This window comes from Pristis pectinata, chromosome 35, assembly GCF_009764475.1.
Source record: "Pristis pectinata isolate sPriPec2 chromosome 35, sPriPec2.1.pri, whole genome shotgun sequence".
Taxonomy (NCBI): domain Eukaryota; kingdom Metazoa; phylum Chordata; class Chondrichthyes; order Rhinopristiformes; family Pristidae; genus Pristis; species Pristis pectinata.
In genome coordinates this window covers 164,784-190,754 of record NC_067439.1, presented here as the reverse complement: position 1 = coordinate 190,754, position 25,971 = coordinate 164,784, and the positions used below count along the sequence as shown (strand labels likewise).

At 44.3% G+C, this 25,971-nt stretch overlaps 1 protein-coding gene across 1 annotated transcript in view; it reads left to right on the top strand.

The window, feature by feature from the left end:
- LOC127586424 (latent-transforming growth factor beta-binding protein 1-like) overlaps positions 1-25,971 on the top strand; it is a 146,170-nt gene that overhangs the window by 39,172 nt on the left and 81,027 nt on the right. Inside the window, 1 exon segment of the mRNA XM_052044381.1 lies at positions 18,390-18,611. Within this exon segment, the coding sequence (XP_051900341.1) occupies positions 18,390-18,611 (222 nt within the window).

Below are 25,971 nucleotides of genomic sequence, written 5' to 3'. Positions count from 1 at the left end.
CCAGATTCAAGAACAGTCATTTGGTTCTCGAACCAACAGGCACAACCCTAATCCCTATAGTTTAGCAACACTGTGACCACTTTGCACTAAAATGGACTCTTTTTTTGTTCTAATTATGTTCTTTCTTGTGAAAGTTGTGTACTATTTATGTTTAATTTATGTATTTCTTGTGAATGCTGCTTATATGCTGCTATGTGCCTGTGATGCTGATACAAGCAAGTTTTTCATTGCACCTGTGCATACATGCATAGGACAAATAAACTCAACTTTGACTTTGAATGGAGGAGGAGCTGCTAATTAAGCTGCATTGTCCAAGTAGGTGTTCCATCACACTCCAGATTTGAGAGTTGTAGATGGTGGAAAGGCTTTGAAGTGCCAGAAGGTGAGTAATTTGCTGCAGAATACCCAGCTTCTGACTTGCTCTTGTGGCCATGGTATTATATGGCTGGTCTACTTGAGTCCCTTCCAAGATGTTGATAGAGGAAGATTCAGCAATGGTCTTACCATGGGAAGATAGCTGGAATCGTTCTTGGTGGCAATGGCCAGTGCCTGGCACAGTGTTGCAAGGATGTTATTTGCTGTTATGTACCCAGATCTTGTTCCTCTCTGGCTCTCCTCCCTCCCTCTCTCCTCCCTCCCTCACAACTCATTCTCTCTCTTGCTGTCTGTCTTCTCACTCCTTCTCTCATACTATCTCCTTCCCTTACTCATTGTCTCTCCATTCTGCATCACTCTCTCAACTCACACTCCTCTTTCTCACTTCCCTCTTTTCTTCCTTTGTTCTCTCTTCCCTGTATCCTCCTCTTTCCATCTCTGCGCTCTCTCTCTCTCATCACTTGCTCCCCTCCCTCTCTTTTCTTTCCCTTTTCTGTTTCTCTCTTCACTCCTTGCCTTTCTTCTCCCTTGCTTCTCACTCTTCTTGCCCTCCTTACTCTAATTTCTGCCTTTCTCTTATTCTTTCATACTCTTTTTCCACTTTCTCTTCTCTCTTTCTCACTCCTGTATCTCTTTGTCTCCATCTCCCTTTCTTTCCTCGTTCTCACTTGCCTGGATTGAAGGGCTTGAATTATCAGAAGAGATTGGATAGGCCAAGTCTGGTTTCCCCAGAGAAAAGGAGGCAACGTGATGGAGGTATATAAAATCATGAGAGGCACAGGTAGGGTAGGTAGCCAGAGTCTGTTTCCCATGGTAGGGGTGCCCAAAACTAGAGGGCATAGGTTTAAGGTTTGGAAGGAGGGTTAAAGAGGATCTGTGTGGTAAATTTTTCATACAAAGAGTAGTTTATATCTGGAATGAGCTGCCGGGGAGGTGGTGGAAGCAGGAACAGTAACAACATTTATGAGGCATCTGGGTAGATACTTGATGTGCAGGGCGGAGGGGGAGATGGAGTAGACCAAAGGGTTTATGCTGTACAATTCTATGATTCTACATTCGTCTTCTCTCAGTTTCCTTTCTTTCCTTGTTCTCTCCTTTTTCCTCTTCCTATCTCTCTCATCTCTTGCCCCCCCAACCTCCCCCTCTCTTGCCCCCCAACCTCCTCCACTCTTGCCTTCCAACCTCCCCCACTCTTGCCCCCCCAACCTCCTCCACTCTCCCCCCCCTCTCTCCCCACCCACTCACCCACCCTCCCTCCCCTCCCACTGTGCAACCAGTTCTATGTAATACTTTCAGATCTGAGACTCTCACATACTGGCCAAATCTGGCCTCAGTATCACCTCACAAAAGTCAATTTATTTTCCCAATAAATGTTGATTTTAATTTTCCACCGAATGTGTCCTGTCAGTGTGCAGTTGTACTGAGGTTTGATGCTATACGAAGCAATTTCAACAGACCTTTACTGGGTTAACTCAGAGGCTGCAATGTCTGTTACCCCTCATGGTGCCTGTTTGGACTCCCGCCCAGTTATACTCAATATGCTGCATTTAATTAAACTCCCATATGAAGGATCACAAAGCCTGTGGAGATTTTAAGATATTCTTCGCGTTAGCTTGAGCTTCAGTTTCTTCCCTCGACTGGTTGGGGGTCTGAACCTTCAGGGACACGGATGGATTGTAAGCTCTTTGGGCTTTGGTGGAGCGCTCTGCTTGTGCCACTCGCGGTTAATCAGATCGCTGAGGTGGGGAAGATCAAGATTCTCTTTACCCCCACAGTTTGTAAGCTGAAGTGTGAGGCTGGACGATGCGAGAACCGTTGTGAAAAGGGTAATGTCACCACAGTCTACAGCGACAGTAGCCCTGCGGACACAGCCAAAGCTGGATTCCGAGTGTGTGAGTAACTAGAGCCCGTCTGAAGCGGGAGCGGGGAGAGGGAGTCTTACAAAGCTTTCCTGAGTTCAGCGAGCTTCTCGATGTAATTTACTCCATGTGGCCGAGCAGATGGGACTCTGCAGTTTGATTTATTTTACAGATGAGAGTCAGAAATTCTTTGACTGTGGCTTGGGCGAAAGGGGTTTTTTCCCTCTCATTCTGATCCTGCCTCATTCTCAGCTTCTAAATTTAAAGCTTACTCAGGTTTTTGGAAGGTCAGAGCAAGAAGAGGGAGTCAATAGTCAGCACGTATGCTTTGCTGATGATCAGTAAAATCAGCATTTAACAAGCTGCTGAAATAGTGTTTTGCTCCTGTGAGGTGTGGCAGTCATGTTTTCCAACTTCTTGCGTTGAACACGAGCAGACTGGGATTTTGTGTACGTCTCATTTAGGCTGTTGGTGTTGGCAGCAGATGGTGCATGGAGTGCATTAGTTCCCAGCTGTGCTGAGTGATTTGTTTGGCCTCCTGTTGACATTGTTTTTAGGAAATGTACAACTTGGTGAGAGGTAACGAAGGGTTAGCTGCCTGAGCCTCCATGTTGGGTCTCATTGTGACAGCAAGTTGTGTTTTTTTGCCTGATAGCTAGTCACAGGGTAGTTGGTGAGCAGTGATATGCTGTACGTCAGGTTGATATCACTGCTTACAGTGTTGCAGTGGTTGGGGTGTCCTCTTCTGTATGGAGCTCGCCCAATACTTGGGGCTATGCTGTGCATACTGGGAAATGATGTCCTTTTAAGAGGTTTATGAAGTGTTTTTGCTTTGTCAAAATGAAATGATTGAGATAGAGGATTGCACCTCTACCACTAATGTGAACCTGCTGCACATTTAGTTGAAGCAAGGAGTTCCTGATGGATCATCAATGTTCTTCAAGGAAGGAATTTTGCCATCCTTGGCCAGTCTGTCCTATCTGTGACTCCAGGCCCAAAGCAGTGTGTTGATTCAACTTTCCTCTGAAAGAGCTGCTCAATAGTTTCTTTTTCCTACATCAAAACAATGAGAATAAACCAGACTCACCTTCTACCTTGCCCTGGGGACCTGATTTGGCAATGTTTTAAGGCACAGAATTGTACATTTCAGCCAGTGTTCTATACGCTTTCTTCACATACCTGCTATGTCCTGTACATCAGAGAACATAAGAAATGGAATCAGCATAGGCCATTCAGCCCCTTTTGCCAGCAGTACCATTCAAAAGATTATGGCTGATCTTTTACCTCAGCACCACTTTTCTGCACTAAACCCTACCTCTTAATATCCAAAATTCTAGCCATCTCTGTCCTGAGAATATTCAGTGACCAAGCCTCCATAAATCATACTGGGGAAAGAATTCCACTAACCTCTGGATAAAGAAGTTTCTTTTGTCGTGTATGTTCTGATTGGCCCAGCCAGAGCAAAATATTCTCCAGTTGCTTGGATGGGCACAGCTCCAACGTGTGAGATGCTTAACAGCATCCAAGATAAAGCGATCTGCACGACTGGTACCTCTTTCACCACTCTTAACATTTCAATCCCTTCACCACCTGAGCACTGCTGTGTGTACCATCTGCAAAATGCATTGTAGCAACTCACCAAGGCTACTCTGACAGCACCTGCAACATGGACAGCAGATGCATGGGAACGTTACCACCCAGATCATCTCTTCTGAGTCTCACACCATCCTTTTCTTCATTGTTGCTGGACCCAAATCCCTCCCCAACAGCGCCATACAAGCACCTCATGAGAAGGACTCCATAAGACAGCTTGACCACCGCCCACCCCGCCACACTTTTCTGATTGTATTTAGAGATGGGCAACCGATTCTGGTCTTGCCAATGATGCCCACATCCGTTGAGAGAATAAAAAGCAATATGAATGAGCCCTATCATAGCTCTCAGCTTCTAAAAGGATTTTTGGTGGAACAGGATCTCTGGTGCAACAGGTAAATTGGCATAGGTTGAGATTGACCTGAGGCACTATTAGAATCTAACACTCAGCATCCATGCATAAACTTGGTGAGACTCAGCAGGGAAGTTGTGTTAGTATTGTACAGGTCTAGGTTTGATTGCTTTGCAATTAAAGTATGCACACGACTTCATGTAGATAAACTAAAAACAAATATTTACCTGAAATCAAACAAGAAAGTGCTGGGAATGCTCAGCAGGGCAGGCAGTATCTGTGGAGTGAGGCAGAGTTAATGCTTCAGGTCTCATCAAAACCAGACAAAGGTAGAGATTTGTGATGCTGGAAAAGTAGGAACAGAAAGAAAATGAAAGGAAAGGTCTGTGAAAGAGTCAGAACCAAGGAGAGATTGAATAATGTAAATGATCCTGGCTGAGTAACAGGTAGTCAAGGAAAGAAACAAAGAATGGTGCTCAACATCTTTCAAAGTGAGTCCACAAACATCTGAGTATTCCCAACTTTACCTATGCAAAGCATTTGAGCCCAGTTTGTCCTTGTTTGCATCAATATGGTGCTTCAGTCAAGTTCACGTCCATCAAAGAATCTGCCCTTGTCCAAGTTTACTGCTAATCTGTTAGTGAGCCCTGGATCTATCCTTCTCTGTGTAATCCTGGCCTCCCTATGCCACACCTATTCCTGTGCCATCTGTTCTCTCTGCTCTGATTATATCAGAAAAACACAGATCAGAATCACTGCTCTGAATCATTCCAATGTTCCCCAGACTCATTCAAATAAAGCTTTTTATTACCCAGACGTCCCTAGGTTCAAAAGAAAATTGTAGGATGGTGTGTGAAATGAATCTGGTTGTTGCCATTACACTGTGGGCAACTTGGTGGTGCAAGATGAGTTGAACAACATGGCTCCAGAATTCACATCACTGGACAGTGAAACCTGTGGTGATGGGAAAGAGCAGGCTTGGATTGTCCTTCCATGCCCCTGATCCTATCATTGAATTAATGGCTGCTTCTGAAACTGTGGTGATTGAGTGATGTTCCAACTGGCTCCATAGAACTGATGCAGTTGTCACTCATCCAGAGGCAAGGATGTAATCCAGGCTGGTATTCCAGTCTTGAGGGAGTTCTGCACAGTTGGAGGGGTTGGTAAAGAGGAAGCAGTGCACTGTTGGAGAGGATGTGCAGAAGGAGCAACACACTAGCAAAGGAGCAGTGGTGAGGGAGTACTGCACTCTTAGATGGACAGTGCAGAAGAAGTTTCCCTCTGTTGGAGGAGTTGTTGGTGAGGATGTGTTGCACTTGGGATGACAATGAAGAGGGAGCATTGCATTGTGGGAGGAGATTTGCTAAGGAAACAATGCATTATGTGACACCTTTTTAAAAGATGAAACAGTAAAGTGAGATCCTCCATGCCTTCCTATACAGAATCAGAAGATCCCATAACACAATGCAGGCTCCTCTACACAGAAACCAAATGAAGACTGTGTAACCACTTTGCTGAACACTTCTGTTTAATCCAGCTCTTTCAGTCTGCAAGGGTGGCACTGAGCTTCCTGTTGCCTCTCACCAATTCCCCATCCCATCCCTCTCTGATCTCTGTCTTTGGCCCCCTACACTGTTCCAACAAAGCTCCCCAACATAGTCTCAAGGAACTCCACCTCACCTCCCCGCTGGGCAGTCCTCAGGCCTCAACAATGAATTCAACAGATTCGGATAATCAATGTATCCAATTTTTTTTAATCAGAACCTGCCAGTTTTGGTACAAGGTCATCCACCTGTAATATTAGCTCCATTTTTTTTCTCTTCACAGCTTCTGGGTATTTCTAGCCTGTTCTTCAGATTTCCAGTGACAGCTACAGATCTCACAGTTCCACCACTAATTTTTCTCCCTTGTTCTCATTCATCTCCTTCCACTTCTTCCTCCTCCAGACACATCAGCCGTGATCAACAAACCTTCACCACCTGTCTCAGCTGACACTGCCGCCTCGGGTCGTTCATTCTCTTGGTCTCCATCCTGTCACACACGTTCCTTTCGTTCCTCCATCTCTCTCCCTTCTCTGAAACTTCAAACATACTTGTTTTCTAACTTTTCCTAATTCTAATAAAAAGTCACCAATCCAAAATGTTAACTGGTTCTCTCTTCATAGATGCTGTGTGATCTGCTATGTCCAGAATTTCCTGTTTTTATACATTAACAGGAGGATTCTGGCAGGACGTTACAAATGCAACTTCTTTCCAAACAAGCAGAATACATTGGAAAATTAGACTAAGAGCATTCTGGAGTATTTTCCACTCACAATTTATTATTATGTCTAAAGATTTGTGGTTATGCAAGTTATACTTGAAAATTTTCTTGGGTTTAGAAGGTCTGTTTGTAGCACACAGCACTGATTCAATTTCCTGTAATTAATGACAATTTAATGCATTCTTCCCAAATTACATTTCTCCACATTCAAACGTCAGTAGGCACCCAAAAAAGGCAACCTCCTAATTCTCACCCAATAAACTGCTTGTTCTGGAGTCTGCAATGTACACTGTGAAAGTTTACATACATCATACAGAATGGCCCATTCATGCTGATGATTGAGGCATTTCCCACTCTCTATACAGCATGGAATGAGCCCATTGTTCCCTCAAGGAATTTTTTGTCATTCAAGAAACTTTGATTAATTGCCTTGTGACCTTCACCAGTTTATACCATCTTCTTTACAATTTCCTATTACTAAAATTATTCTCAGTAACCATTCAGGTTTTAATTCTGATTTCATACAATTTTGACTTATGGTGGAGTAGGGTCGTATATTAGACTGGTAGGTTAAAATGGGCAAGTTGACAAAAGAGTTCCAAGTAGTATCATTACGAATTAGATGGTAGGTTACAGACAGAGATATCTGGGCAAGTACTGCATGGTAAACAAACGAGCTTCCATCAAACATCCAGAGGCAAAGTCTTGTTTGTTTAATGTGCTACACATGCCCTGATATCTTGATCTGTAACCCACCATCCAATTCATAAGGTCAAAGTTAAGTTTATTGTCCAATGTACAAATACATGTGCGCACAGGTGCAATGAAAAACTTGCCTGCCGCAGCATCAGAGACATATAGCATCATACAAGAACATAGAACAGTACAGTGCTTAACAGGCCCTTTGGCCCACAATGTTGTGCTGACATAGCTAATCCCTCCTACCTACAAGATGCCCATATCCCTCTCATTCATGTGCCCATCCAAGTCCCTCTTAAAAGCACCCAGTAAACTTGCCTCCATCACCCTATCAGGCAACGGATTCTAGGCATCGACCACTCTGAGGAAAAAAAACGTACCCCTCACGTCTGTTCTGAACCTACCCCCTCTCACCTTAAATGCATGTCCCTGGTATTGGATCACTCAATAATGGGAAAAAGATATTGCTTGTCCACCATATCTATGCCCCTCATAATTTTATACACTTCCAACAGATCACCCCTCAGCCTCCACCGCTCCAGAGAAAAAAGCCTAAGGTTGTCCAGCCTCTCCTGATAGCATATGCCCTCTAATCCAGGCAACATCCTAGTAAACCTCCTCTGCACCCTCTCTAAAGCCTCAACATTCTTCCTATAGTGAGGTGACCAGAATTGCATGCAATACTCTAAATGAGGCTAACCAGAGTTCTAGAGATGCATCATAACTTCTTGACTTCTATACGCAATACCTCGATTAATGAAAGCAAGCATTCCATAAGCCTTCTTAATCACCCTATCTACCTTTGTAGCCATTTTCAATGAGTCATGGTCTTGCATGCTATATTGGCGCTGGAGGCAGGGCGACACTTGCAGACTGCTCCCAGAACACTCAACGCAAAAGATGCATTTCACTGTGTGTTTCGATGTACATGTGACTAATAAAGATATCTTATCTTAAACACTGTTAAGGGTGTTGCCCTTAAGAGTGTACTGCCTCTTGTCATTAGTCCTCTAGACATTGAGTGTAACACCTCATGTTTATCCAGGTTAAACTCCATCTGCCATTTCTCAGCTCACATCTGCAAGTGATCTATATCACGCTGTATCTGTCGCCAGTCTTCTACACTATTCACAACTCCACCAATCTTGGTATCATATGCAAACTTACTGACTCACCCATCAACATACTCATCCAGGTCATTTGTGTACATCACAAACAGCAGAGGTCCCAGCACAAATCCCTGTGGAACACCACTACTCACAGGCATCAAGCCCGAATAAGCAACATTCACAAGAAAATCATACATTAAACATAAATTATACACAATTTTTATTTGCATTATCTGGAATACACCTTCTGCTCCCATGCATGCAGTTACTAGAGTCATACAATGCAGTAAAAGGCCCTTTGTCCCATTGAATCTATGCTGACCATCAGCCACTCATTTACGTTAATCCAACATTAATCCCATTTCATTTTCCCCACATTCCCATCAATTTCTCCCAGATTCAACCTTTATATGTTAGGGGCAATTTATAGCAAGCAATTAATCTATCAGCCATCACGTCTTTAGGGCATGGGAGGAAACCAGAGCACCTGAAGGAAACTTCCAGGTCACAGGGAGAATGTGCAAACTCCAGACAGACAGTAGAGGTCTGAATTTCTGAGGCAGTTGCTCTACCAGCTGTGCCACTCTAATACATGGTCATTCAATACTCCTGACCTTCTACGTTACTCCAGATTCACTCCTTGCTCTCATACTCTTACTCCAGATATACTCCCTTCTTATAGGTCTTTTACTTGACATTATTGCTGGAAACAGTATGTTATTCTATAGTGTGTGGTCTTTGGCCTTTACACCACCCTGTTAAGTTGCTGTATAGTACTGACTATTTTACAGATGGTGTGAAGTTCATTATTCTCACCAGTCCCATGAATTGGACTTGTTCCTGGACTTTTCTGCATTTATTACCCCTTTGTCATTGTTTGGACACTGTTGGTGCTGATCAAAGGCCGTGTGGACTGTGGGATCTGCAGTCACTTACACACAGGGCTGAACTGGAATCACTAGACACTGATTGTAGAAACTGTCTGATGACTTCCTTTGTAGTTCAGGGCCACATTTCAATAAAAGGGCAGTCTCACATGTGAAAGTTGTATCCCCTGGAATTTAGAATATTGGAAGGATTTGATCAAAGATATTAAGGGGAACTGATAGGGTTGATGGTACAACAAACAATTAGGAAGGCAAACAATATGTTGGCCTTTACTGCAAGAGGACTTAAGTATAGACGTCATGCTGCAATTTTACAGAGCTCTGGTGAGACCGCATCTGGAATATCACTTTCAGGTCACGTCTCCATACCAATGGGAAGATGTGCTTGCGACACAGGGAACAAAGGTTCACCAGATTTATTTCTGGGATGGTGAGTTTGTTGTAGTAGGAGAGATTAAACAGACTGGCCTGTGCAGCTGGAGTTTGAAGGAATGATAGGTGATATCATTGAAACCTACAAAACCCTTAAAGGGCTTGACAGGGTAGATGTGGAATCGATGTTTTCCGTAGCTGGGCTGTTCTGAACCAGTAGTCTCAATCTCAAACTAAAGGATCAGCCATTGAGGACAGAGAAGGGGAGAAATTTCGTCACTTAGATAATGGTGATCTTTGGAATTCTGTATCCGAGAAGCTGTGGCGGTTCAGTCGTTGAGCGTATTCAAGACAGAGATTGGTAGATTTTTGGATGTTAATGAAATTGAGGGAAATGGAGTTAATTCAGGAAACTAGTGCTGATGTGAAAGATCAGCCATTACCTATTCACAATGGTAGAGGTTTTGACCAGGGGTGCCCAAACTTTTGTATGCCACTGTATGTGTTTCCTTGCGTGTTTCAGGTAACCGATTTCCGCTGTTGGTTCTTTAAAAGAATGTCCATCTTTTTGTAATAATAAAAATATATTCTTATTTTCACAACAACATAAACCTCACCCAAGTACTCAGAATTTCCTGGTTGGAAGTTTGATGCTGCAGATTCAGCTTGAAAGAGCAACACAAACAAAAAGTGTTGGAGGAGCTCAGCAGGTCAGGCAGCATCTATGGAGGGAAATTAACAGCTGACGTTTGGAGTTGAGAGCTTTCATCAGGAGTCCTGACTCCAGCACTTTTTATGTGTGTTGCTCCAGATTCCAGCATCTGCAGAATCACTTGTGTCTCAGCTTGAAAGAGGCCTGTTTGTGGTCTGTACCTTCCAGCCTGTATCTGGTTTGTTGGGTGTAAAAGAAAATGACAAATAAATAGAAGTCAGGAAGTTGCTGCAGGTGATTTTTAATTTAGACCACTTTACTTAGGTGTGATGGGTCCTGAAAACATTTACTGGTATTCAGCATCTGAAAACAGACTTGTGTCAGAACTCACTGTCATCCTAAGTATCTATTTGTTAGTGTAAAAGAATTAGGGAATATATCTAACTGGAATGCCTTTACTTTGTCATTTTCCAAAGCCACTGATTTATTGTTTATATACAGTAAACAGAATCAATGCAAATGCTCGCTGTTGAGTAAAATACCTAAAATACTCTGCAATCACTTGATTTTAACCCTAATTATATAAAGCAGGCATCACTTTGTCATGTATTTCTCACAAAGAGGGACCAACATCCTTGCAGAGAAATTTGCTAGTGCTACATAGGTGGGTTTAAACTAGATTGGCATGGAAGTTGGGACTCTTGAGCAGGAGCAAGTCATGAGATAAAGCAGTAGCCAGCGAGAGCAAGTTTAGTGATCAGGATAGCCAGGGGCAGAGTAAAAGCAAGGAAAAGAATACCCAGTTAAACTGCATTTATTTCAATGTACAAGGTTTAACAGGTAAGGGGGATGAACTCAGTGTGGATTGGCTCTGAGGACTGGGTTATTATAGCCATAATAGAAACATGGCTGAGAGAAGGGCAGGACTGGCAGCTCAATATTCCAGGACACAGATGCTACAGGCATGACAGAGGTACATGTATATGAGGAGGGGGTGTTGCCTTTTTGATAAGAGAGGACATAACAGCAGTGCTTAAATGATATTCTTGGGGGATCATCCAGTGAGGCCATATGGGTAGAAACAAGAAAGGGAGAGTCACTCGAGTGGGCTTGTATTATTCCCCGGTATTGACTGGACTACCCAGAGTGTTAAGGGCGTGGGCAGGGTGGAATTTGTGAATGTGTCCAGGAAAGTTTCTTAGGTCAATATATAGAGGGCCCTACTTGGGAGGGTGCAATACTGGACCTTCTCTTAGGGAACAAGGTAAGGCAGATAACTTAAGTGGCAGTCAGGGACCACTTTGGCTTTAGTGACAGAAAAGGATAGGGCAGGTCCAGAGGTTAGGGTCCTAAACTGGAGCAGGGCCAATTTTAGGGGAACTGAGCAGGATCCAGCAGAGGTCGATTGGGTGAGCCTGTTTGAAGGGAAAGGAATGAATAGCAAGTGGGAGGCTTTTAACAGAGTGATATCAAGAGTCCAGGAGCTGCATGCTCCTGCTAGGGTGAAGGGTAAACCTGGAGAGTTTAGGGAACCTTGGCTGATGAGATATTTTGAGGCTCTGGCCAAGAAAAAGAAAGAAGCATACATTGGTTTTAGGAGGTTGGGGATGAGTGAATCCCTTGATGATAAAAAGATTAACAATACTAAAGAGGGAAATCAGGAGGGCGAAGAGAAGAGTATGAGATGGATCTGCCAGGTAAGGTTAAGGAAAATCCCAAGGTTCTATCACTATACTAAAAGGGTAGCCAGGGAGATAGTAGGTCCCCTTAGAGGTCAGCAGGGACGCCTACGTCTTGAGCCGCAGAAGATGAGTGGAATTTTTAATGAATATTTCTCCTCGGTCTACTGAGGAGAAAATCATGGTTGCTCAAGAGATAAGGGAAACTAGTGGAGATGTTTTGGAGAACATTTATATAACCAGGAAGGAGGTATTTGCAGCCTTATAGCGCATTAAGGTGGATAAATTCCCAGCACCTGACTGAGTGCAGCCTAAGACTTTAGGAGGCCAGAGGAGAAATTGCGGAGGCCCTTGTGGAGATATTTGCTTCATTGTTAGCCACTGGTGAAGTTCCCAAGGACTGGAAGGTGGTTAGTGTTCTGTTGTTTAAGAAGGGTAGCAAGGACAAGCCAGGGAACTACAGGCCTATCAGCCTGACATCAGTGGTGGGGAAGTTTTTGGAGGGAATTCTGAAGGACAGGATATACCAGCATTTGGATAAACAGAGTCTGATTAGGAGGAGTCAGCATGCTTGATGAATCTCTTTGAGTATTTTGAAGACGTAACCAAAAAGGTAAATGATGGTAGGGCAGTGGATGTTGTCTATTTGGACTTTATCAAGGCCTTCAGCAAGGTCCCTCATGGTGGGCTGGTCTGGAAGGTTAGGTCCCATGGAATCCAGGGAGAGCTAATTAGGTGGATTCAAAATTGACTCAGAGGTAGGAAGCAGAGGATGGTGGTTGGAGGTGGTTTCTTGGAATGGTGGCCTGTGACTACTAGTATGCCACAGGGGTTAGTGTTGGGATCCTTGTTATTCATTATTTATAAGAATGATTTGGATGTGAATGCACAAAGCTTGATCAGCAAGTTTGCGGATGACAAAATTAGGAAGTGTTGTTGATAGTGAAGAAGGTTATGGTAGATTACAAGGGGATCTTGATCAGTTAGGGAAGTGGGCTGAGGAATGGCAAATAGAGTTCAATACAGATAAGTGTGAGGTGATGCATTTTGGAAAGTCAAACCAGTGTAGGACTTGTACTATGAATGGTAGGGGACTAGGGAGTATAATGGAACAGAGGGACCTAGGAGTACAAGTGCATAGTTCGTTGAAAGCAGTGTCAGAGGTAGACAGAGTGGTGAAAAAGGCATTAGCACGCTGCCCCTCATCAGTCTGAGTATAGGAGTTGGGACATTATGTTGCTGTTGTTTGTCATTGGTGAGGCTGCACTTGGAGTGCTGTGTGCAGTTTTGGTCACCCTGTTATAGGAAAAAATGTGATTAAACTGGAAAGAGTGCAGGAAAGATTTACAAGGATGCTGCCAGGACTAGAGGGCCTGAGTTACAGGGAGAGGTTGGCCAGGCTATAGGAAAATGAGGGGTGATCTTATAGATATTTATAAATTCAAGAGGGGCATAGATAAGGCAGATGGTAGCAGACTTTTCCCCAGGATAGGAGAGTCCAAAACTAGGCATAGATTTAGGGTGAGAGGGGAAAGACTTAAAAGGGACCTGAGGGGCCACTTTTTCCACACAGAGGGTGGTGAGTATATGGTATGAGCTGCCAGAGGAGGTGATTGAAGCAGGTACAATAGCATAATTTAAGAAGCACTTGGATAGATACATGCAGGGGTGGGGCTTAGAGGGATATGGGCTGAACACAGGAAATTGGGACCAGATGGGTGGGCACCATGGCCAGCATGGACTTGTTGGGCCAAAGGGCCTGTTTCTGTACTGTAATGCTCTATGATCTGTTTTAATGCCAGAGCAGGTATGAGGGGCTGAATGGCCTACACTTGCTTCTCTTATGTTCTTCTACAGCACAAAAGAATACAAGAACATAAGAAATAAGAGCAGGAGTTGGCCATCTGGCCCGTTGAGCCTACTCCACTATTCAGTAAGATCATGGCTGATCTGTCCATGAACTCACATCCACCTACCCGTCTTTTCCCCATAACCCTTAATTCCCTTACTATGCAAAAATCTATCTAACTGCATCTCCACTGCTTCCCTGGGCAAAGAATTCCACAGATTCACTACTCTCTGGGAAAAGCAGTTCCTCATCTGTCCTAAATCTACTCAGGCAAATCTTGAGGATATGTCCCCTAGTTCTAGTCTCACCTACCTTGTGGAAACAACCTTCCTGCCTCTACCTTTTTTGTCCCTTCCATAATTTTATATGTTTCTATAAAATCCCGTCTTCTGAATTCCAGTGAGTATAGTCCCAGGCGACTCAATCTCTCATCATAGGCTAACCCCTCATCTTCAGAATCAACCTGGTGAACCACCTCTGCACCACCTCCGAAGCCAGTATATCCTTCCCCAAGTAAGGAGACCAGAACTGCACGCAGTACTCCAGGTGTGGCCTCACCAGTACCCTGTACAATTGCAGCATAACCTCCCTGCTCTTAAATTCATTCCCTCTAGCAATGAAGGCCAACATTCCATTTGCCTTCTTGACAACCTGTTGCACCTGTAAACCAACCTTTTGCAATTCATACACAAGCACTCCCAAGTCCCTCTGCACAACAGCATGCTGCAATCTTTCACCATTTAAATATTAATCTGATCTTCTATTTTTCCTTCCAAAGTGGATGACCTCGTATTTACCAACGTTGTACTCCATCTGTCAGACCTTTGCCCACTCACTCAACCTATCTATATCTCTCTGCAAACTCCCTGCATCCTCTGCACAATTTGCTTTTCCACTCAATTTAGTGTCATCAGCAAACTTAGATATGCTACACTCAGTCCCCTCTTCCAAATTGTTAATGTATGTCATGAACAGTTGCGGGCCCAGCACCAACCCCTGCAGCACCTCACTCACCTCTGATTGCCAACCAGAGTAACACCCATTTATCCCAACTGTCTTCTATTGGTTAACCAATCCTCTATCCATGCTAATACATTACTGCCAACTCCATGCATCCTTATCTTATGGATAAGTCTTTAATGCAGCACCTTATCGAATGCCTTCTGGAAATCCAAGTATACAACATCCACCTGTTCCCCTCTATCCACTGCGCTCATTATATCCTCAAGGAACGCCAATAAGTTTGTCAGACAGGATCTGCCCTTCCTGAATCCATGCTGTGTCTGCCTGATGGACCCATTTCTATCCAAATCTCACTATTTCTTCCTTAATGATAGCTTCAAGCATTTTTGTGACTGCAACTACTGGCCTACAGTTACCTGCCTTTTGCCTACATCCTTTTTTAAACAGTGGTGTGACATTTGCTGACTTAATCTGCCAGGACCCACCCAGAGTCCAGAGAATTTTGGTAAATTATCACAAGTGTGTCTACTGTAACGTCCAGTTTACTGGGATGCGTCCTATCAGGACCAGGGGACCTGTCTACCTTTAGACCCACTAGTTTGCTCATCACTACCTCTTCAGTGACAGCAATTGTATCAAGGTCCTCCCCTCGCATCACATCCATAACATCTCTTTGGCACGTTAGACATGTCCTCCACTGTGAAGACTGACACAAAATAGCCATTCAAGCCATTTCCACATTACCCAATATTAGATCCCCCTTCTCATCTTCCAAGGAGCCTACGTTCACATTGGTCACCCTTTTCCACTTTATATAAATATAAAAACTTTTACCATCTGTTTTTAGATTATGAAAGTAAATTAGCACAAAATATATTTTCCCTTATTGCTTGCTTAATGGTTCTCTGTTGCTTTTTAAAGTTTTCCCAATCTTCCAGTTTCACACTACTCTTAGCAACATTGTATGCATGAGCTTTTAGCTTGATGCCTTTTTATTTCCTTAATTATCCAAGGCTGGCTCTCCCCACCCTTACTGTCCTTGCTTTTGACTGGAATATACTTTCGTTGAGCACCATGAAAAATCTCTGAAAGTCTTCCACTGTTCCTCAACTGTCCCACCATATAGCCTATGTTCCCAGTCTATACTAGCCAACTCCTCCCTCATCCTGTTGTAGTCTCCCTTGTTTAGGCATAATAAACTGGTTTTAGCTCGAACTATTGCACCCTCCATTTGTACGAGAGATTCAATTATACTATGGTCACTCTTTCCAAGAGGATCCCCAACTACAAGATCGTTAATTTTACCCGTCTCATTGCATGACCAGATCTAAGATAGCATTTTCCCTTGTAGATTCACTAACATGCTGTTCAAGAAAGCTATCATGGATGCATCCTATGGTCTCCGCCTCAAGACTGCCTCATCCAACTTGATTCGCCCAGTCTATGTGGAAGTTAAAGTCCCCCATGACAACAGCTCTTCCATTCTTACATACATCAAATATTTCTTGGTTTATTGCCTGTACCACTAATGTTATTATTCAGTGGCCTATAGACAACTCCCACTACTAACTTTTTCCCTTTACTGTTCCTAATCTCTACCCAGATGAACTCAACATTCTGCTGCTTAGATCTTATAGCATCTCTCACCATCACCCTGATCTCATTCTTAATTAAGAGCGTACCCCACCTCCCTTACCTTCCTGCCTGTCCTTCCATATTACCTGATACCCTTGGATATTTAATTCCCACTCATCTCCACCCTGCAACCACATTTCTGTAATGGCCACTAAATTATACCCCTTTGTACTGATTTATGCCACAAGTTCACTGACCTTGTTTCAACTACTACGGGCATTCAGATAAAGTTCCCTTACACTCCTTTTAGACTCTAGTAACCTGTGTGTCTTTTACATTCAACTTTTCTGTACTCCACTCTGTTCTAACTTTTGCTGTGGTCTCTGCTTTGCTTCCCTCCGTCTTTCTGCATGGATTCCCATCCCCCTTCCATATTAGTATAAACCATCCCCAACAGCACCAGCAAACAATCCTTCTAGGATATTGATCCCAGTCCTGCCCAGGTGTAGACCATCCAGTTTGCACTGGTCCCACCTCCCCCAGAACTGGTTCCAATGCCCCAGGAATCTGAAACCCTCCCTCCTGCACCACTGCTCAAGCCACATGTTCATCCTAATTCTGCTGCTGTTCCTACTCTGACTAGCATGTGGCACAGGTAATAATTCTGAGATTACTGCCTTTGAGGTCCTGCTTTGTAATCTATCTCCTGGCTCCCTAAAGTCAGCTTGTAGGACTTCATCCCGCTTTTCCCCCCCAATATCATTGGTACCTACATGCACCACAACAACTGGCTCTTCACCCTCCCCTTCCAGAATGCCCTGCAGCCCCTCCAAGACATCCCTGACCCTTGCACCCGAGAGGCAACACACCAACTGAGAGTTCCATTTGCAGCTACAGAAGTTCCTGTCTATTCCCCTTACCAAGAAATCTCCTAGCACTATAGTTCTGCTACTCTTTTTCCTGCCCTCCTGTACAACAGAGCCACTCACAGTGCCATGATCCTGGCTACCACTGCCTTCCCATGATGAGCCATCTCCCCCAACAGCATCCAAAGCAGTATATCTGTTTTGGAGGGAGATGACTGCAGGGGACTCCTGCACTACCTTCCTGCTACAGCTCTGCTTGTTGGTCACCCATTCCCTGTCCTTCCCTAGGCCCTTAAACTGCAGCGACCAACTTACTAAGTGTTCTATCCACAACATTCTCAGCATCGTGGATGTGCCAAAGGAAATCCAAGCCCAGCTCCAGTGCCATCATGAAGTCTGTCAGGAGCTGCACACATAGTCATTAGGGACACTAGCAGCCTCCCTGAGTGCCCACATTGCACAGGAGAAGCATGACACAGGTCTGAGCTCACCTGCTATGACTAAAAGCTTTGAGGGAAAAATAAAGAGACAAAAGAAGAAATAAGAACCTACTCTCACCTTCCGTTAGTGTTGCTCACCCTCCTCAGCCAAGCTCAGTATTCACCAAAGCCCACGCTTAGACAACCAGCAGCACTTTGACTAGACATCAGCCCCTCTCAAAATAGCCATGCCACTTCACCCTAGCTGCTTTATTAGCTGCTGATAATTAGCCAATCAACTATTAACAATTTGCATATGTGACTCTTTTAGACTCCTGCAAGGTGAAACTCACAAGCACAAGATCAGAGACTCATATCTTTTCAAAGCTCCTGCTCCAAATCCCAACTTTGAAGGTGAAACTCACAAGTACAGAGAATGCATTTCTGCTGGTTGCAGACTCTAAAAATTAGAGCCAGGTTTTGTAGGAGTGAAGTTGGGAAACATGTCTACATGAAAAAGGTGGGAAAATTGGAATTCTCTTCCACAAATGGCAGATGATTCCAGGTAAATTGTTAATTTTAATCTGACATTGATGAATTTTTGGTCACAAAGATTTTAAGGGATAGGGGCAAGGTCAGGCAGATGGTCAGTTGGTCCACTGATGTCCACAGAGCACTGGAGTAAATGGTCTCCTCCAGTTGCTATGTTCTGAGACAGGGCACTTGAGTAAAGGTCAGTTCCTGTGGAATTGTATCCCAAGCAGAGTTTGAAATTTCCAGAAAAGAGGAAATGGCTGGATGAGTGTGTGTGATTAGGTTGTTCTCCGGAGAGAATACTCACTTGCTTCTGACACTGTCATTTGCATTTTTTCCCCCAGTTCTCTGTACACTTCGATGCCAGAATGGAGGAATGTGTGTGCGAAGAGATCGATGTCGCTGCACACCTGGCTTCACTGGAAGGCTCTGCCAGATTCCCACTTCATCTACCAACAGCCAAGTTCTCGTCAGCTTCCCAACTGAGGAGCCGGGCTCAATATCCAAACCTAGGATACAAAGCGTGTACACCCTGCCTCTCTCTAATCAACGGCTCCAAGACCAAAGTAAGAGGGGTCCCTATGGCAGTAATCATTACTTCACTGTGTGTTGGCAAAAGACCAGCCATCCTCATTTTACAACATACGTCTTCACAGTTGTTGACCATTACTCTATTGCATGTATTAGTTATGTTTTAATGCAATGCTGAGAGATTTGGCACATGGGCATCTCAGTCTCATAGCCATTCGGCTAGGGGTTCACAGCTCCTGTGGCCACTAACTAAAAAGATCACTGGGAATCCTGTTCTCCATTGCTCGGACCTTCCATCATGCTGTCCACATTGTCTCAAGTTCACTCTGAGGCCTTTCACAGTTTGAGCACTGACCTATCGTCTATGGTCTGTACAGAAGCTCAAACTTCTTTAGTTTTAATTTTTTTATATACAAGTTGTTAAGCTGGTCCTGGAGTCTGCAGGTATTGCAGCAATTCTCCTGGTCACTGCATCACACAGTCTCAAAGAAAAATCAGGGATTTTAAAACAAATTGTGATCCTTACTTTGCCATTTTCTTCTAGTTAGTTGAGCAGGGTATATCGGTCAAATAATGAACATAACAAGCATGTTACAGAAGTGACAGGCAATGGCTGTCTCCAACAGCCTACCCTTGACATCACTGAATCCCCCACCATTAACATGCTGGGGGTCACCATTGACCAGAACATATGAATTAGGAGCAGGGACTGGTCAAAAGACCCTCTGTGCCTGTTCCACCGTTCAATAAGGTGATGGGTCTACTGACTGTAACTTTACTGGGGCTAGGTGCAAGTATGGAGTAACCTTTTCACCTCATCAAATCTGTTTCATAAATACCATGGCTACAAGAACAGGTCAAAGCTGGGGATCCTGTAGAGAGTGACTCACCTCCTGACACCCCAAAGCCTTTCCCCCATCTACAAGGTGCCTCAGTAGAATGCTGGAATTCTGCCAGCAATTCCAGTAAAGCTCAACATCATCCAGGACAAAACATACAAAACATTCATTCCCTTTACCATGATGTAAGGTGGCTGCAGTGTGTACCATTTGCAAAATGCACTGCAGTTATTTGCCTCGGTGACTCTGATATCACCTCCCAAATCTGCATCCTCTACTACCAAGGACAAGGGGAGATGCATAGAAGTGCACCCCACCCTCCCAGCAGGTTCACCTCCAAGTTGCACAGCATCCTAACTTGGAAATATTGCCAGTCCTTTATTGTCATTGGATCTAAAAGCTGGAACTCCCTCCAGCATTGTGCCACTTTCATCAGAACAGCTCCAGCAGCAAGATGGCAGTTCATCACACCTTGACAAGGACAATAAATATTGGTCACTAATGAGCATTTTGAATGTTTATGTTAGTTAGGGTCAGCTCCAATTACAAAGGATGCCTTAAACATGACTGATTTGATTGAATTCTTTATGCAAAGCATTGGCAAAGGAAGCAGGCTGAAGAATTAATGGGAATTCAATCTAAATGAATTTGCACACAAGACATGTTTTGAAAATTATGAACCTTATTATTAAATGTAGCCCAGTGGAATCTGCTCAGAGCTGTGGACAGAGCACAGAATACAGTAAATAAGTAGATTGAGTTGTGTCAGGGGAACATCCAGGATCGGTATTGGAAATCTTTTGATCTTTATAAGAGATTTGGACCCAGTGACTGGTCACGTCCAAGGGAAAGACAGCCCAAAGGACAAATATGGGAAATGTAAGGATGTGGGGTGAGGTGGTGAGCAATCAGAATATAGACTACCACAATATTATCAGAAAATTAGTTAAAGACATGACAGAAAATTTCAGAAGCCAATGAGAAAAATATTAACAGGAAATAGAATTGAATGGAAGAATAGAACAATACAGCACAATACAGGCCCTTTGGCCGACCATGTTGTGCCGACCTTTAAACCACGCCTAAGACTATCTAACCCCTTCCTCCCATATATTCCCCTATTTTAAATTCCTCCATATGCTTATCCAACAATCTCTTGAACTTGACCAATGTACCTGCCTCCACCATTACCCTAGGCAGTGCATTCCATGCACCAACCACTCTCTGGGTGAAAAACCTCCCTCTGATATCTCCCCTAAACCTCCCACCCATTACTTTAAAGCCATGCCCTCTTGTATTGAGCATTGGTGCCCTGGGAAAGAGGCGCTGGCTGTCTACTCCATCTATTCCTCTTAATATTTTGTTTACCTCTATCATGTCTCCTCTCATCCTCCTTCTCTTCAAAGAATAAAGCCCTAGCTCCCTTAGTCTCTCCTCATAATCCATACTCTCTAAACCAGGCAGCATCCTGGTAAATCTCCTCGGCACCCCTTCAAATGCTTCCACATCCTTCCTATAATGAGGTGACCAGAACTGGACACAGTACTCCAAGTGTGGTCTAACCAGAGTTTTGTAGAGCTGCATCATTACCTCACGGCTCTTAAACTCAATCCCATGACTTATGAAAGCTAACATCCCATAAGCTTTCTTAACTACCCTATCCACCTGTGAGGCAATTTTCAGTGATCTGTGAATATGGACCCCCAGATCCCTCTGCTCCTCCACACTACCCAGAATCCTGCCATTAATCTTGTACTCCGCCTTGGAGTTTGTCCTTCCAAAGTGTACCACCTCACACTTCTCCGGATTGAACTCCATCTGCCACTTCTCAGCCCAGCTCTGCATCCTATCAATGTCCCTCTGCAATCTTCGACAGTTCTCCACACTATCCACAACACCACCGACCTTTGTGTCATCTGCAAACTTGCTAATGCACCCTTCTACCCCCTCATCCAAGTCATTAATAAATATCACAAAAAGTAGAGGTCCCAGAACCGATCCTCGTGGGACACCACTAGTCACAGCCCTCCAATCTGAATGCACTCCCTCCACCACAACCCTCTGCTTTCTACAGGCAAACCAATTCTGAATCCACATGGCCAAGCTTCCCTAGATCCCATGCCCTCTGACCTTCTGAAGAAGCCTACCATGTGGAACCTTGTCAAACGCCTTACTAAAATCGATGTAGACCACATCTACTGCACTACCCTCCTGGTCACCTCCTCAAAGAACCCTGTCAGGCTTGTGAGACATGATCTTCCCTTCACAAGGCCATGCTGGCTGTCCCTAATCAGTCCATGATTGTCTAAATGCTCATAGATTCTATCTCTAAGAATCCTTTCCAACGGCTTGCCCGTCACAGATGTAAGGCTCACTGGTCTGTAATTCCCTGGACTATCCCTGCTACCTTTTTTGAATAAGGGGACAACATTTGCCACCCTCCAATCCTCTGGTACCATTCCCACGGACAACGAGGACTCAAAGATCCTAGCCAATGGTTCAGCAATCTCCTCCTTCACCTCGTGGAGCAGCCTGGGGAATATTCTGTTGGGCTCCGGGGACTTATCTGACCTAATATTTTCTAACAGCTCCAACACAACCTCTCTTGATATCAACATGCTCTGGAACATTAACCTTACCAACACTGTCCTCAGCATCATCAAGGCCCCTCTCCTTGGTGAACACTGAAGAGAAGTATTCATTGAGAACCTCACCCACTTCCACAGCTTCCAGGCACATCTTCCCACCTCTGTCTCTAATCAGTCCTACCTTTACTCTCGTCATCCTTCTTCTCTTCACGTACGTGAAAAAAGCCTTGGGATTTTCCTTAACCCTACTTGCCAAGGTCCCCTTCTTGCTCTCCTCAGCCCCTTCTTAAGTTCCTTCCTTGCTACCCTATATTCTTCATGAGCCCTATCTGATCCTTGCTGCCTACACCTTATGTATGCTGCCTTCTTCCTCCTAACTAGTTGTTCCACCTCACTTGTCACCCATGCTTCCTTCACCCTGCCATTCTTTCTCTGCCTCACCGGGACAAATTTATCCCTAACATCCTGAAAGAGGTCCTCGAACAATGACCACATCTCCATAGTGCATTTCCCTTCAAAAATGTCATCCCGATTTACTCTCGCAAGCTCTAGTCTTATAGCTTCATAATTTGCCCTTCCCCATTTAAATATCTTCCTGTCCTCTCTGCTCCTATCCTTGTCCATGACAATGCTAAAGGTTAGGGAGCAGTGGTCACTGTCCCCTAAATGCTCACCCACCGAGAGATCTGTCACCTGATCCGGTTCATTACCTAATACTAGATTTAACACGGCATTCCCTCTAGTCGGCCTGCCAACATACTGTGACAGGAATCCATCTTGGACACACGTAACAATCTCTGCCCCGTCCAAACCTTTGGTACTAAGCATGTGCCAGTCAATATTTGGGAAGTCTCCCATGATAACAACCCTGTTATTCTTGCACTTTTCCAAAATCTGCCTCCCAATCTGCTCCTCAGTATCCCTCTGCTACCTGGGGGCCTATAGAATACTCCCAGTAGAGTAACTGCTCCTTTCTTGTTCCTAACTTCTACCCATACTGACTCTAGAGTGGATCCTTCTATATTATCCACCCTTTCTGCAGCTGTGATAGTATCCCTGATCAGTAACGCCACCCCTCCTCCTCTTCTCCCCCCTCCCATCCCTTTTAAAACACTGAAATCCAGGAATATTCAATATCCATTCCTGCCCTGGTGACAGCCAAGTCTCTGCAAGAGCCACAATATCATAGTCCCATGTTCTTATCCAAGCTGTCAGTTCATCACCCTTATTCCTGATACTTCTTGCATTTAAGTAAATGCACTTTAGCCCATCCACCTTTCTACTTTTATACCCTGTACTCTGCTTCTCCTTCCTCAAAGCCTCTCTGTATGTTAGATCTGACTTTTCCACATCCACTTCTTCCTCTGAGCTACCCCTCTGGTTCCCATCCCCCTCGCAAACTAGCTTAAACCCTCCTGAACCACCCGAGCAAACCTGCCTGCAAGGATATTGGCCCTTCTCGGGTTCAGGTGTAACCCATCCTCTCTGTACAGGTCCCACCTTCCCCAGAAGAGATCCCAATGATCCAAAAATCTAAAACCTTCCCTCCTGCACCAACTCCTCAGCCACGCATTTACCTGCCCTCTTCTCCTGTTCTTACCTTCACTAACATGTGGCACTGGCAGCAATCTTGAGATTCCTACCCTGAGGTCCTGTTCTTCAGCCTTTTGCCTAGTTTTTTATATATAGTTTTTTTTTATTTTCAGGGTAGGCCTGAGACCAGAAGGGCATTGACTTTATGAAGGGATCTGTGAACCTGTGATTTCATCAATAACCTTATTGTGAATTGCTGATTGGGATGGCCCGTTTCCCAGCTTCCACATGTGTTCATGCTGAGTCTGGTCTCTTAACCAGGGATAGGAAGAGGAAAACCATTCCCATTTCAAAATCCCTCCTAGAGATTGTATGTGTCAGGAAATTGAGTGAGGACAATCTGATTCCCCCTGTAGCTGAACTGCCTTCATTAGCTGATCTGCCCCCACCTTCAATGCCAACCATTGTAAGGACAATCTTTGGAGGAAAAGTTGTTCTGCAAAGCTATAGATTACTTGATCCTTGGTGAAAAAGAAACTTACATGATAGTGGTTTAAAAAGAAGGGATATTTTTAAGATTCAACCTTTTGCATTTGTGTATGTGATCATGGGGTATTTTGGAAATGGGATGTGATCATGGGGTATTTTGGAAATGGGATGAAAGCCAGAAGTGCATGCTACTTCAGGTCAGAGATGATGAGCTGGAGTCTGAGATCCAGAGACTGTAAAGGAGGAAGAAAGGTACCTGGGTACTTTGTTCCAAAGCTGCTATATGCTTAAAAACTGAAGATTTGGTCAATAACAGGCACAAGAGTATGTGACTGTGAGTGAGGCAGGCAGAGGGGGATACAGAAAGTAGCACTGAAGGATCCTCAGCCTTGTATTTGTCCAAAGGTATGAGATTCTTGCAGGCTGTAGACGAGAGCAGAGACCACAAAGAGGATGGCCAAAGGAATCAGAGCCTCGTGGTAGAGTGGGCCATTGAAGTGGAAGGTGTAAGGGGTATAACATGCAAGTGTTAGGGGTCAGCACAGTTCGAGGGATAGATATTGTTCTCTGCAGGTGTGAGCCTGAGTCCCAAAGGCTGTGTTACTTGCCTGGTGCCGGAGTTAAGAACCTCAAGGCTGGAGAATGTGAAGGAAGAGAATCCGTTGCCATGGTTCACATATGTACCAGCAACATCAGCAGGCATGACTTACTGCAACTATACAGAACGTTGGTGAGACCACACCTGGAGCATTATGTGCAATATCACATAGGATGTGCCGTAAGTGTTCACCAGACTGACTCCTGGAATGGCAGAACTGTCGTATGAGAGATTAGATCAACCAGGCCTGTATTCACTAGAATTCAGAAAAATGAAAAGATATCTCATTGAAGCATGTAAAATTCCAACAGGTCTTGACAGGTGGATACAAAGAGGATGCTTTCCTGCTTGGGGGGGAGGTGGGGTAGGGGGGTGCGGTTGGCAAGGAGTGTTGGAAGCAGGGAGTGGGACAGGGGTCCAGATGAAGGGTCATTCTCAGGATAAGATATAGAACATTACAGCACAGTACAGGCCATTCGGCCCACAATGTTGTGCCAACCTTTTAACCTACTCTAAAATCAATCTAACCATTCCTTCCCGCATATCCCTCCATTTTTCTATCATTCATGTGCCTATCTAAGAGTCTCTTAAATGTCCCTAATGTATCTGCCTCTACCAGCACCCCTGGCAGCATGTTCCACGCATCCACCACTCTATGTGTAAAAAAACTTACCTCTGATATCCCCACCCCCTGTACTTTCCTCCAATCACTTTAAAATTATGGACCCTCGTGTTAGCCATTCCCACCCTGGAAAAAAGTCTCTAGCTGTCCACTTGATCTATGCCTCTTATCATCTTGTACACCTCTATCAGGTGACCTCTCATCCTCCTTTGCTCCAAAGAGAAAAGCTCTAGCTCGTTCAACCTATCCTCATAAGACATGCTCTCCAATCCAGGTCACATCCTGGTAAATCTCCTCTGCAGCCTTTCTAAGGCTTCCACATCTTTCCTATAGTGAGGTGACCAGAACTGAACACAATACTCCAAGTGTGGTCTAACCAGAGTTTTATAGAGCTGCAACATTAACTTGCAGCTCTTGATCTCAATTCCTCAACCAATGAAGGCTAACATGCCATATGCTTTCTTAACAACCCTATCAACTTGCACAGCAACTTTGAGGGATCTATGGACTTGGACACCAAGATCCCTCTGTTCCTCCACACTGCTAAGAATCCTACCACTAGCCCTGTATTCTGCCTTCCAAAGTGTATCACTTCACACTTTTCTGGGTTGAATTCCATCTGCCCATCTGTTCCACTGTAACCCTCAACAACCTTCTGCACTATCCACAACACCAACAACCTTCGTGTCATCTGCAAGAACCCACCCTTCCACTTCCTCATCCAAG